Consider the following 13533-nt stretch of genomic DNA (forward strand, 5'->3'; position numbering starts at 1 on the left):
CTTACTTATTCATATTTATCTGAAGCTTAGTGATGAAGGTCCGTTAATGTCTTTTTATTATTGAGCTCACATTTGCTTTCATTTCCTTTATGGTAAACTGATTTATGAGTTCAAGCTCCAGTGTCTCTTGCTTCATGGTTTCCATTGTTCAATCCAATTTGGTCAGGTAACAATCTGAAAACGGCATTCTGCTGTTACCCACTTTAATGACAGACAGAGTGATTTATCTCCTTATGTTTGAAAGTCTGCTTATAAAAACACAAATGTTAATGATCAGATGTTTTCCGCGTTTAGCACAAAGTCCAGCTGAACTCTGGACTGTTAGATTTAGTCTGAGATCTGTTTTTTTAAGTAGGGAGTCAACCGCTTCACAAGTACGAGTCAAGAGGTCTAATCACAGCAATGGCGACATCTTGTGATTTAAAAAGGTACTTAGTTGATGCTTGCTTGCACACACTCACACACACTCACTATTAGGTCAATGGGCAATTTTCTGTAAATATCAACACTTACATGACATATCATTTCCCTAAACATTAAATAAATTACGACTACATGCTGGAAAATCAGTCCGTAAATGTTGCTGGATGTTTGCACTGCTCTGACTGACTGTCCTGTCAGCCCTGGCTGATCCAGATGCACCACATGCAGATGATGACCATGGCGTAGCAGGTGATGAGCAACAGGTAGATGCGGAAGAGCAGGAAGTCCAGGACGTAGCCCACGTGGCACCACTGGTCCTGCAGCTCGCTCTCCTTCTGCAGAGACGTGAGGTGGCCGCGGAGCTCGCCCAGGTGTTGGCAGATCTGCTGCAGCTCGGGCATAGTAGCGGGAAACGTTTCCATGGTAACTGGATCAGAAAAAGGGGGGGAAGTGAGAGGTCACATTGGATTGAAAAGCGACCAACATTGTTAGTGAAGTGTCTGTTTGTTTGTAGTATCTAATCACTGGTGAACCTGCTGTCTTGTCCTCGTCGCTGGCTGTGTGCGGGGCAGGTGACTGGCTGTCGTGCAGTTGGATGATCTGTGAACCTGAAGAGCCGTCCGACCTTTCGGGTTTCCCCCCCTGAGGCTCAGCAGGGGGCTGCATGTCTTCCGGCTGGCGGTAGCAGATGAGGTTGGCGATGTGTCTGAGGACAACAACCCTGACCCAATGAGGAACTTCTCTGTATTTCAGTGAGTTGCGATGGAGGACGTTGGTAATGACGACCGTCTCCAGGAGACTGATCACCATGAGAGCCAGACACACGGAGAAATAGATGCCTGAGTGAGAAGGAGACGCACCAAAGGGTGACAAGGTCAGAAGAGTCTAAAGTGTTTTCTCTAAAATTTACTTGATGGCTATTCAAGTTATTCAAATTGTTGACTTTCATCCCTCCTCTAAATAATGTTGACTAAAGGAACTGTAGGTTAAAATCACTGAATGTTTACAATATAGGGCAACTATGAGTTCAGACCGGCTCTGTTAGCGCCACGGCCTGCCGCATAGGATGACCTCTGACCTATGATGGGCGTGCCGTTGGCGGTGCTGGGCAGCAGGTCGTTCATGATGAGCAGGAAGACGGTGTAGCCCAGGATGAGGGTCATCTTGAAGGAGGCGCGGTCCACGCTGTGTGGGGGCAGGTAGAAAGACAGGATGTCGATGACCATGAGGAAGGAGCTGGGGATGAGCAGGTTGACCACGTAGAGAACCGGACGCCGCTTTATGATCACCTAGGCAACAAGGCAGTGAAGCACATATGGAGATTTGTTCATTGTCAGAATTGAAGGTGAAGCTTGTGAAACCCTTGAAGGTTCCTCTGGGTGCAGGAAACATGAGGGGATCCCTCACCCAGAAGGTGATGATGTCCCACTCGTCAATGCCAAACTTGAGGATGGATGTTTCTCCCAGTATTTCCACCAGCTCCCACTCTCCACTGGCCTCCAGGTAACGCTTGGAGTTTCCCGACATCTCCTTAAAGGTCAGCGCCGGGCTCACCCTCACGTCCTTTACTGGGGCACACAGGGACACATCAGCCATGGAAAGAAATGGAAGATTTTAATAAATCAGTCGATCTAAGTTTGGTTACTGGTGTGCATGTATGAGCCGAAGGTGAAGGAGCAGTTCTGAACGTCAAAAGGAAAGCTGAAGATCTTCAGGTTGCAGGCAGAGACGAGCCGCAGCATCCTGTCCCAGCGGATGTGACCCGTGTAGTTGACGTAGACATAAGGACACGCCTGGGACACGTCATCGTCAACACTGCAGGGAGGGACAGACAAGGGAAGACACAATGACAGAAAACAACTCATGGGAAAGTTGGAAAACATCTCTATATGTTAATGAGCTTTAACACATGGATACACACTTTCATCAATGTTTGTGAGTGTGTCTTCTAATCAGGTCCCAAAATTCCATCAAATGTGCTGCATGGGCTGAGGTGAAGATGTAAAAAAGAGGAAGATAAACACTTGCAACTCATAGATGATGATGTCAGGAGACCAGAGGTGCTTGACAGGGAGCGAGATCTTAGTGACGCCATCACACACATCAGGGTCCCAAACCAGGAACTCATTATGCCAATACTGCAGGAAAGAGTGACACTGATCACTTCCCAATAAGAAACAAGATCAGCTGCAAAGAATTCCAATAGAATTATGCAACAGTTGACATTTTACACTTACCAGCCTGAGCCACAGGAAGGTAGAGAGAATCTGTGTCTTCTCATTCTGCGAACATTAAGCAGGTAAACCTCACATGGCACATGATCAATCAATCTGAGCTTTGATTATATAGCAGTTTGAAAGAATCTAGTGTGATGTAAGAACTCACCACCCCCAGCACAGCGTACAGGGTGAAGGAGATGTTGGTCACTGTGGGGTTGCTGAGGTTTACTGCCGGCCTGAAGGCTTGGAGGGCAAACACACTCTGCATTGACTCATAGGTCGGACCGCTGTGTCCTTCTTTGCAGGTGAGATTACTGTAGCACAGAGACACTGAGGACACGCACCAGAGCCTGTTTTCACTCCACATACAGCACCTTAATTCATACTGATGCACAACCGCAATACTTCATACATTTTAAAATGACACAAAATCTTCTCTTGGATCAGGACAAAGATATATCTTCAAAAAATGTTTAATTAGGAAAAAGCTGCAGTTTCAAACCCCTTAAAAATATATCAAGGGCTCAAAGTATCCCACAGTATGTCCACACTTAAACAAAATGCAACTGGAATGTTGGAAACACGCGAAAACAGGTGAGCGTCAGTGAGCAAACAAATATCATGTTAGATTATCATTACAAAAATAACAACAAACTCAAAATCTACTAATTGTTGAGGCAAAGATGAATTTCTTTGCTACTTACACTGATCTGAAACAGCTGGAACACACACACAAACCAGACTCATCTCTCTTTAAAACATAACAATGTAAAAGTATTCTTTCGCTGTGCTTACAATGAGGTCAGCTGATATTTACTGTTCCTTCACTAAGTGTTGACAGTCTGACCCTCAAGGCAGAGCTACACGCTGGGCAATTAGCCAAACAGGTTCCTCACATACAGTATGGGATAGCTGTGTGTCAAGCAGAAGTTTAAGAGCTTGACTGAATATAAGCAGAGCGTGGTTATGTTGCACTAACGAAGCGCCCTAAGGAACCACTCCACTTTTCTCCTACTGTCTTGTTTTGCATTCTACATTAAATTCAGTGAAGCTTTACAGACTGCTATCTAAAAAAGTAGATTTTACAGTCACAACACTTATTACTCATGAGAACATCAGAAGCATAATTCTGGATATTAAATATTAAATACAAATGAGCAAAAAGGACAAAATGACGTGTTACCTGACAGGAAGAGCAGAGAGCAGACGAGGCTCCACTTCTGCTGCCAAGGCTTCATGCTGACTTCCTGCACCTTTCTGAGGCATACAACTACTGGAGGAAACATCTAATCACAGTGTAACACACACACACACGCACACGCATGCACACACACACACACACATGACCAATGACCAGGCAACAGACGTGTTCATGTGCATTTTACTGTGAAATTTACATTTATTTTGATACTCAGACGTGGCCGTTCATATTCTTGTGACTTCACCCCATTATAGTAGTTCCTGATCCACATAACATTTGATATATACAAATATATACAAGAACAACAACAAATACAACAAGCTACATGAATGGATCCAGATAATAAACACACACTGGATAGCTTAACTTGTTGTTTAACACCTCCAGTAACCAGTCATCCATTGTATTTTTTTAACACCTCCTCTTATGGGAGTTAGAAACTGTTTCCTTCTCTGGCATCATGTTCTCTGTGTATCCAGTCGCCATGTTTGACTGTTTGCAAAGTACTATTTTGAGGATGAATGAGTAACGAACCAGATACAGATGATGGTAATGAAGCTGAGTGAGATGAAGATGATGTAGATGGCGAACAGCAGACGGTCGATGATGATCCCGATCATCTGCCACTCGTTTGAACTGTGGCTACTGTGAAAGTGTTTGTCTATGTGGTGGCGGATGGCAGCCAGATCTCCACTCAGCTTCCTCACCTCGTCCAGGGTGGAGTCCGCGGGAGGTTTCTGTGGACCCGGGTCACACTTACGCACAGCCAATACTGCCAATGATGGGGAGCTGATGTGACTGATGCCCATTGGTGATTCTGTGGAAAACAGTGCAGTTAGTGCATACCTCCGCCAAGGCCCAGTAGATAGATTGAACAGATTATTGACTAGAGCAGGATCACCCCTCCCGCCCACTGCCAAAACAACAAAGTTTGGATGATGTTGTCTCTTTTGTGCCATTCATTACGATTGTGTAACAATTCATCCCAAATTGTAGGCGGAGATAGAAAAAATGGGCGTGGCCTATACAGACGAACAGCAACTCCACACCAGAGACAGTGAGGTTATTCCGCGTCAGTTTACCATCCTCGGGTGCCCGGATGTTGACGGTGACCCGGTTGCTGTTTTTTTGTGAAGGGATGCAGACGACATAGGCTAGATAGTCTAACACCAAGATCCGAAGCCAACGCGGCACGGCGCTGTACTGGCTGGAGCTGAACTGGACATTGGTGATAAACACCGTCTCCAACAGGCTGGCAACCATCAGAGCCAGACTGATGGAAAAGAACACATCTGCAGGAAAACAAAGAAAATAAGAACACTTTTATCTAACCATCATTGATTCATAAAGACGTAAAGAAGATTTAGTGGTTTAAATGGTTAAAAATGGCAGCCAGTCATAATATAGAACAAACTATGATTTTTCACCATCTAAATAACCCCTATGCTTATTTCTATCTCATACTGCAGTGCATGCAGTATCTGGGCTTTTCTTCTTATTGTCATTTTTCTTATTGTTTACAGCCGGGCAGTGTTTCTCCTGGGTCCTTATTAGATAGAGTCACAGAGTCTCCCATTAATTACTAAGCACACATGTGCTCCTATGTACAGACTGGAAGTGTGTATGCGTCGCCCTGAGGAAGACTTCTGTCGATACTGGGGCTTCTTCTCCATGTTCAATCGTTTGCTTCCTCCAGGCTATGTTCTCTCAACTGATTGTCTGTTTGTGAATTCAAGTCTAACTGGTAAGGGACAAGGACACGCGGATGTGTCACAACAGTGGTAAATGTGCAAATAAGTTCAATATTTAACAAAAAAAGACTTCCTTACAATCTGATACCTTCATACATCCCACTCACTTATAAGAGGTGTCTCATTTCCAGTGACAGGCAGCAGGTCGTTCATCATGAGCAGGAAGACGGTGTAGCCCAGAATGAGGGTCATCTTGAAGGAGGACCGGTCCACACTCTGCGGCGGCAACAGGAAGCTGAAGAGGTCGACGGTGACCAGGAAGCAGCTGGGGATCAGGAGGTTCACCACGTACAGCATGGGCCTACGTCTCAGGATGATCTGGGGTGGAGAAATTGAAGTGCTTGATAGTTTGACAGAGAGTTTGAACATAGTTTTATAGTTGCTTTCCATTATGTTCTTATGGTATCACAGTTTTCATACTAACTAAAAACAGAACATCATCTTGAGAAATAATGACTGGGAAAGCATTTTAAATAATAAATGATGCTTACATGGTATTGGAGTAAATAGTAATCTCCACCCGGAAATTTCAGAATAATTGGATTTATGTCGATGCCCTGGAGCACCCACTCCCCATTACTCTCTATTTGCTCTCTGGAGTTCCGCAGAGCTTCCTCAGCTGTTTCGCTCTGTAACGTCCGTAATTCTGAACCTGGGGTAATATTTAGTTAATTAGAAGCGATGCGATGTGGCACAACAAATACACACACACATAAGACATGGTAAGAATACATGATTCCCTCATTTACATGATGTGTGTGTATGTGGCTGCTTGTGACTGAAATGAGCTTTTTTGGTTGTAGCTTACCAAAGTGCACGTACGATCCAAAGGTCAGAGTGCAGTTTTGGACATCGAAGGGGAAAGTGTAGATTCCTAATTGGCAGGAGCTGACAACCCTTACTGGCTTATCATCAACTACATGACCTGTGTTGTATAAGTAGACATAGGGGCTTTTGGGAGATTTGTCTTCTTCCATACTAGAATAGAATAGAAACACCGAACCAAGATTTAGAACAAGCTGACTGACTGATCAGGTAGCAAACAGTCACGTGTGGCTTTAAATCCAAAATAAAAGCTAAAAAAAAGAAATTAAAGCCCAGGTCTATCAAAGCTGTAAATGCTGCTGCTGCTGCTTTCTGATGAAGACCCTTTTAACTTACAACTCAGTGATGAGGATGTCTGGGACCCAAAGCTTTTCTCGAGGGACAGTGATTCTGTAGGTGCCGCATTCCTTCTCATCCCAGCTCAGCCCTTCAATATCCCACTCCTGCAGTCAAGAAATAAAGAGAATATACGTAGGTACGACACACAAAACGCAAAATGCTTTTTCAGATGTGATTTGAAAAGAGGTAACAACTGTAAACCGCATTAGTTAGACATGAGTCAAAATGCATTTGTTCTCAGGTAACTTACCATGTTTTGCCATATGAAAGTTGAAAGGAGCTGAGCTTTTTCATCCTGTGTAGAGATAGAGTATAGTTTGACGGCAATAAACACTCATTCAAATTTAAAATTATTCATAACAAGTAAAATAAAATGAAAATAACATTTGTATGTACAGGAAATGATAAATATAGTGTATAATGTATATCTTTGGACTCACCACTCCTAAAATCGCTGCCACAACTACTGTGATTGTTACATTAAGTGGAACTGAGACTTGTTTAACAGGACGCAGAAGATTTTTAGAGAATAAATTATCCTGTAGTGCATCAAATAAGCTTTCAGCAGTCGGACTGCTGCAGTTCAATGCCGCTACAAAACCTGAGGAAGAACAAAAATAAGATCAAAAAGACGACTGCAAACCAGTCATAAATGTTTTTCATTGTTTGTACACATTGTAAATACTCTTCGATTCAAGTTACATTATGATTTTACGTACAGTTTCATGATCCCATCTCATCTAATGAAACAAGGGAAATCTAGCATGTAGTTATTACAAAACTCTTACAGAACGAGCAAAGACACACATTTCATTGCATTTGTTTAGTTAGTATCCTCAATGACAGATGACAGATTTTAAGAAACCTTACAAGTAGTACAAGAGCAGAAGTCACGCAAGAGTTAATCAAGCAATTTGCATTCGGATAATCAGAAATTTCTTTGCTCCTTACCAGGAAGCAGCATGAAGCAGATGAAGATGAGCTCAGGTGGCTTTACCTCTGTCATCTCTGCTTCAGTCCAGTCAAACTAAAGTGCCTTATCACAAAGCAGAAACTCTTGCCGCTGTTCTTTCACAGCTAATGGGAGGGCAAAGCGGGCCGCTGTTAGCTTTCCTCTTCAATAGGTTACAGCAGCTACAGGCTAATATTGACTCGAGTCTACACACTGTTGCATGACTTCTGCTAAACATTTCTGCCCCTGGCTCTTTCTGCACAGTTTTTTATGTACTTAAACGCAAATAGTTTTTTGTTTTTCAATAATGTAATTTCAGCAGGTGTGAACACTTCATCACACACAGGTTGCACTAAATTAGTGAATGTGAGCGCTTGTCTAACAAAACAGCTTAGATTGAGATGCTGCGTGGAAAAGCAGTAGTTTGAGCAGTTTGCATGTGCTCAGAGATTTTTCTTTACAGAACTTCGGTTTCACTTAATACACTCACTTAATACACAAATACAGATATCAAGCATTTTGCTTCATTAAGGACGTTTAGAAATGTCGATTAACATGTATCAACTATACATATGATAGTGCGACTGAAATTGCTTACATATATTATTCTAAACCTTATTTTCTACAGCACATTAATGACTTTGAAACTAAAACATGACAGTACATAAAGGCATAAAAAAACAAGTAGTCTGTGATATAGTATAAAATTGCTTTATTACTATTATTTACAAAGCCTGTACATTGAAAATTAAAATAACTTTCAATGCTGAAAACTGAGTTGGCAACAAAAATCCACAGGACTTCAGTCATGGTGAATATGACTTATAGTTGAGCCAGATGCAGATCATGGTGATGAAGCTGACGGAAATGAAGATGACATATAATCCAAACAGCAGTCGGTCGATGATACGGCCAACCATGTTCCACTCCTGTGAGGTATTGGTGCCTTGTAAGTGTTTGTCAATGTGAGTGCGGATGGCCAGGAGTTCCCTGCTCATCTTCTTCAGCTCCGCCAGCACTGGATCCTTGGGGTCCAGAGGAGGTTTCAGGCTTACATTACCTGAGATGCTCCTCAAATCTGCTCCTAAATTGGAAATGCCATTGATCCTCTTTGATTCTATTGAAAATCAAACAAAGAGAGTTTGACTGAAAAAGTTCTTGAAAGTTTGACCAAGGCTGCCATCTAGTGACAAAATCCTTCAAGCTCTCTGTGAGGCAGCAGACGAATCCCTTATTTGTTGTTGTACTACTACATCTAATAATAATAATAATCAATACTACTAATAATGATACTCATAATTCTTATTCTTCCACTGCCCCACCCACTGTACCTCTGACAGCTGGTCCCAAGCAGACTGTGACTCGGTTTGGTTTTTTTGGAGGGACGCAAACAACACGGGCTAGATACTGCAACACCAGGACACTGATCCAGGGCGGCACCGCGGCGTAGAGGCTGCTGCTATAATGGATCTTAGTGATAAACAGCGTTTCCAGCAGACTGCCGACCATCAGAGCCAGACTGATGGAGAAGAAAACATCTACAGGAAACAAAACAACAAAACTGAAATAGAGTGAATCAAATTATACATAATGTCCACTAACCATCAAATCTAAGGTGGGGGTTTGTGGGCATTCAGACAGACAGTGGTCCCACTCACTCATAAGAGGTGCTGAGTTTCCAGTGACAGGCAGCAGGTCGTTCATGATGAGCAGGAAGACGGTGTAGCCCAGGATGAGAGTCATCTTGAAAGAGGACCGGTCCACATTCTCGGGGGGCAACAGGAAGCTGAAGAGGTCGACGGTGATGAGGAAGCAGCTGGGGATCAGGAGGTTCACCACGTACAGCATTGGCCTACGTCTTAGGATGATCTGGGGAAGAGAAGATACAATGTATGCATGCAGCTTCCTCTCTATTCTCCAGCTTCCTGTCATCTCGCTGTCTCCACTTTTAAAAAGGCAGAACTGAAGCACAATGGTGTAATGGATTGGATGGATGGATTCCCAAATGTGATCAACCAGCAGAACCTGAAAATGTCATAGAAAGATGACGATATGTGCTGCTGTATTTATTCATCACTCTGCCTCATTACCCTTAATATCAAATTTACAAAACAAAACTGCCTGGTGTTTAGTTGCCGTGCTTTATCGGTTGTAGTGGCGTTGGCAGGACTACAGGCAGGTGTTTGTTTTGAAGGGCGGGAACGGATTAATTGACAAATCTCACTCCCAGAACGCCGAACAGCAGGATGTTCCTATTCTGCTATGAAAACATGTCCAGTGCTGGAATCCATTGAATTTAAGCCGATCACAATTTGTATTCTCATCTCTTCAACCCTGGACTTTACAGTAAGCATATTAAGGTGATGTTAAAACCCCAAAATGTGCTTACATGGTATTTGAGCTCAGAGAAAGATCCACTTTCTAAAGCCAGCACATGGGGGAATGCTTGGATGTTCACCAGCTCCCACTCCCCATTGGACTCGAAAACATCGAGAGACTCTTGTAGAATGGCTTCAGCATTTACACCGTAGACGATTATATCAGAGCCTGGATTCATATTAAACAGCATATCAGTTATTACGGCAACGCTGTAATGATGTATTATTAGTAATCTTCACTAATACATGTGAGTTAAAATGAAAATGATTACAATTTCAGCTTCTTTTGGTTGGAGCTTACCAAAGTGTATGTACGATCCAAAGCTCAGAGTGCAGTTCTGGACATCGAAGGGGAAAGTGTAGATTCCTAATTTGCAGGAGCTGACAACCCTGACTGGCTTATCGTCACTTATAAGACCTGTGTTGTATAGGTAGACATAGGGAGTCTTGGGAGAGTTGTCTCCTTCCATACTAAAATAGAAAATTGACAAATATGCTTAGACATGGTATCATCACTCACGTTCTTGTTGGTTAATCTTACTATTTATAGAGAGGATAATACATACAACTCTGCAATGGTGATGTCTGGCAGCCATAGCTTTTCTCGCAGGATAGAAACTCTGTTAGTTCCACATTCCTTCGCATCCCAGCTCAGCCCTTGTATCTTCCACTCCTACAGTGGACAGCAGAATGCATAATGTAAACGGTTCTAGCTGTTCTAGCAGCACCTATAGGGAGGCAGTAGCTCAGTGGGTAGAGCTTCCGCTTGGGAACCGGAGGGTCGCTGATTCGAGTCCCTGCCGAGGTGCCCCTGAGCAAGGCACTGAACCTTCAATTGCTCCCCCTCTGCGCAGGGTGGTAATGTAATGTAAGTCGCTTTGGATAAAAGTGTCTGCCAAATGGTCGCAATGTAATGTACATCATGCAACAGGGATACACATGAAGGGGTTTCATTCTAAAAAAATCCAGAAATACCACTTATCTAATCCATATTCTGGAAGTTTTAATGAAGAAAATAAATCCACGTGAATTAATGTAAATCTACCTGTGCAGAAAGATTTTTTACAAGCTATAACATTCTCAAATACTTGACTGAAAACCTACCAGGACCTGCCATATGAACGTCTCAAGGTTCTGCTTCTTCTCATCCTGCAGTTGAGATAAACAGTATTTTCAAGTGAAGCTCATTCAGCAGTAAGGTGCGTTTTCATTTCAAATGAGCTTGAGCTGGACAGATCATTAGATTTGTGTGGACTCACCACTTCTACCAGCGCCACCACCGTGATACTGACGGTTACATTCAGTGGGATTGAGAAGCTTTGCACTGGACGCAGATTCTTTTTATTGAATAGATTCTTCTCTAGTTCATCAAATAAGGCTTCTGGAGTTGGGCTGCTGCAATTCAACGCTGCTACAAAACCTGAAGCCATGAAAGAGCCCAAAGACATTCAAACTCAACCACGATTGCTAGTAGAATTGTAATGGTTAGTAGTAGTGCTTCCTCTGACAGACACATATTACAAATTTGACCAACGAAGCAACAAGTGGAAAAATGTGGATATTGGAAAAATTTGAATTAGTCTGTTATTTTGTTGGTTTATAAAACATAAATACTTTTTTTTAAAACGAATTATTTCATTGTTCATTGTACATCTGTAAGGTCTACCCCCTCAGAAATGGCATTAAAAAACGATTCAATAGCAACAACAATACAGATTTTCCATAGTTTGATTTGTTTGGACCGTACCAATATACGTTTGCATATGGGGGCGCGGCAGACCCTTTCTTTGAGCCCCTGCTATGTGGTCGCTCGTGCCACACCCCTATAGCATTAGTACAGTCCAAGAGTGCCCACGAATCAATTTTATTTCAGATTTCAGAACAGAGAGTTTTAAACATTACGCCATTTAAAACGTTTTATTTGTTAATTGTCTAAATGTCTATCACAGAAAATACAAGTTAAATAAATGAGAACCGTCTTATCGTTTTTTGAGACAATAAAAATACTAAAGACTAGACAAAATATGAATAAACCTCTCCACTACTCAAAACTGCTCTGCCTAATGTATTCACTATATAAAAAATATATATGTACATCATGTAAAGCACTTTGAGCTCCATTTGTTGTTTTAAATGGCTTGTTCAAACTTGACTAACAATCACTGTCACAAACTTTCCATGTTGTTTGAATACATAGTACATAGTTGTTTCATCTTTTAACATCGATCACATAAATAAATGGATCAATCAGAATTCTTCTTACCATGAAGCATCACGAAACAGAGGAAGAGGAGCTCAGACGGCTTTGCTGCTGTCATTTTGTCAACTCAATTTAAAGACAATGTCTCAGTTTTCTAAACAAAGACAGAAGGAAACACACCCCTGATCATACTTCCAGATGCTGTTGACTCATCATCATACTTAGTAGACTGTAACTGTCATAAAATACGCTGCACGAACACTTGTGCCTCTGGGGAAGTCTCAGGGTTGAATCAGACAGGTTATGTCTCTCATGTTTGCTTAGATACACTTTTGTCTTGTTCGTGTGTGTTTTGGGCGAGGCAGAGCTATCATGCAGGTGGTTAATTGTTCAAATGTGCAGCAAACCCCATGTTTCAGACCTGTTTCTACAAAGTACATGCAGTTTGCATTTAGGTTGTAATGTTTGGGTACATTAACTTAATATCTCCACTGCAAATGTTATTACAATATTTAATAGATATCACAATATTAAAAGGTGTTTACTTGATGACCTGAAGTCACCTCCCTTACCCTCACCGCCCCTTATTAATATCATTTAAATGACCAAGCAACTTTTTGCACGTTTGTGAATGGAATTGCAGGATTGCAGCTTCAGTCCAGGAGAAAGAGTGATTTTGTAATTGATGCAGATTTTTAATTTCACACCTGCTGAGCCTCTTTACAGTAATATTCAAGTCCAATGTACTGTAAGGCAGATATTTTTTGAAATTTGAATAGATCTATACCCAGTTTCCTATATTTATCAAGTTTTATCCTGCATTATTTGAATGGGGAGTGAGGAGTCTGCATTTCTCTGTGATTTAACCTTTAAAAACTGTAACTGTAACTGTGATGGACATGGAGACATCACACACACGTATTTTACAACCATTAATTCAAATTTGGATGTGGTTCTATCACATTCTCATACCCAAATAAAGTATCGATCATCTTCTTTGACAGTAGTAGGTTTTACAGGTTGTGTGTTGACGTTGGTAGTAGGCCAGAGTCTCTGCAAACAGGTCACAGTTCTAGTGAACACACATTACATTACATTACATTACGGTCATTTAGCAGACGCTTTTATCCAAAGCGACTTACAATAAGTGTGTTCAACAAAGGTAGATAAAAGAACTTCAGGTCACAAGAAATCGTAAGCGCATTTCCTTCCTAAACCAACAGCTAAGAGCATAACTAGAGCTAG

General features: G+C 42.0%; 3 protein-coding genes across 3 annotated transcripts; all 3 read right to left on the reverse strand.

The window, feature by feature from the left end:
* Positions 1-617: 617 nt before the first annotated feature.
* LOC143001577 (5-hydroxytryptamine receptor 3A) lies at positions 618-3880 on the reverse strand. The gene is made up of 9 exons (XM_076151227.1): positions 3826-3880; positions 2809-2972; positions 2661-2705; positions 2452-2561; positions 2069-2238; positions 1831-1991; positions 1502-1712; positions 1005-1262; positions 618-850 (listed from the first exon to the last, which is right to left on the reverse strand). The coding sequence occupies exons 1-9, from the start codon at positions 3878-3880 to the stop codon at positions 618-620; spliced, it is 1407 nt and encodes a 468-aa protein (XP_076007342.1).
* A 469-nt stretch (positions 3881-4349) lies between these two features.
* Positions 4350-7764, reverse strand: LOC143001578 (5-hydroxytryptamine receptor 3A-like). Its single transcript, XM_076151228.1, has 9 exons — positions 7710-7764; positions 7199-7359; positions 7009-7053; positions 6756-6862; positions 6403-6572; positions 6086-6246; positions 5702-5912; positions 4926-5135; positions 4350-4660 (listed from the first exon to the last, which is right to left on the reverse strand). Exons 1-9 carry the CDS (start codon positions 7762-7764, stop codon positions 4350-4352), a joined length of 1431 nt encoding a protein of 476 aa, XP_076007343.1.
* A 684-nt stretch (positions 7765-8448) lies between these two features.
* Positions 8449-12503, reverse strand: LOC143001553 (5-hydroxytryptamine receptor 3A-like). Its single transcript, XM_076151198.1, has 9 exons — positions 12352-12503; positions 11348-11508; positions 11193-11237; positions 10655-10761; positions 10390-10559; positions 10100-10257; positions 9369-9579; positions 9042-9248; positions 8449-8827 (listed from the first exon to the last, which is right to left on the reverse strand). The coding sequence occupies exons 1-9, from the start codon at positions 12404-12406 to the stop codon at positions 8517-8519; spliced, it is 1425 nt and encodes a 474-aa protein (XP_076007313.1). The 5' UTR covers positions 12407-12503; the 3' UTR covers positions 8449-8516.
* Between the last annotated feature and the right edge of the window lie 1030 nt (positions 12504-13533).

This window comes from Genypterus blacodes, unplaced genomic scaffold (assembly GCF_046128005.1).
Source record: "Genypterus blacodes isolate CSIRO-AG114 ecotype Tasmania unplaced genomic scaffold, CSIRO-AGI_Gbla_v1 ptg000054l_1, whole genome shotgun sequence".
In the NCBI taxonomy this organism is placed as follows: Eukaryota; Metazoa; Chordata; class Actinopteri; order Ophidiiformes; family Ophidiidae; genus Genypterus; species Genypterus blacodes.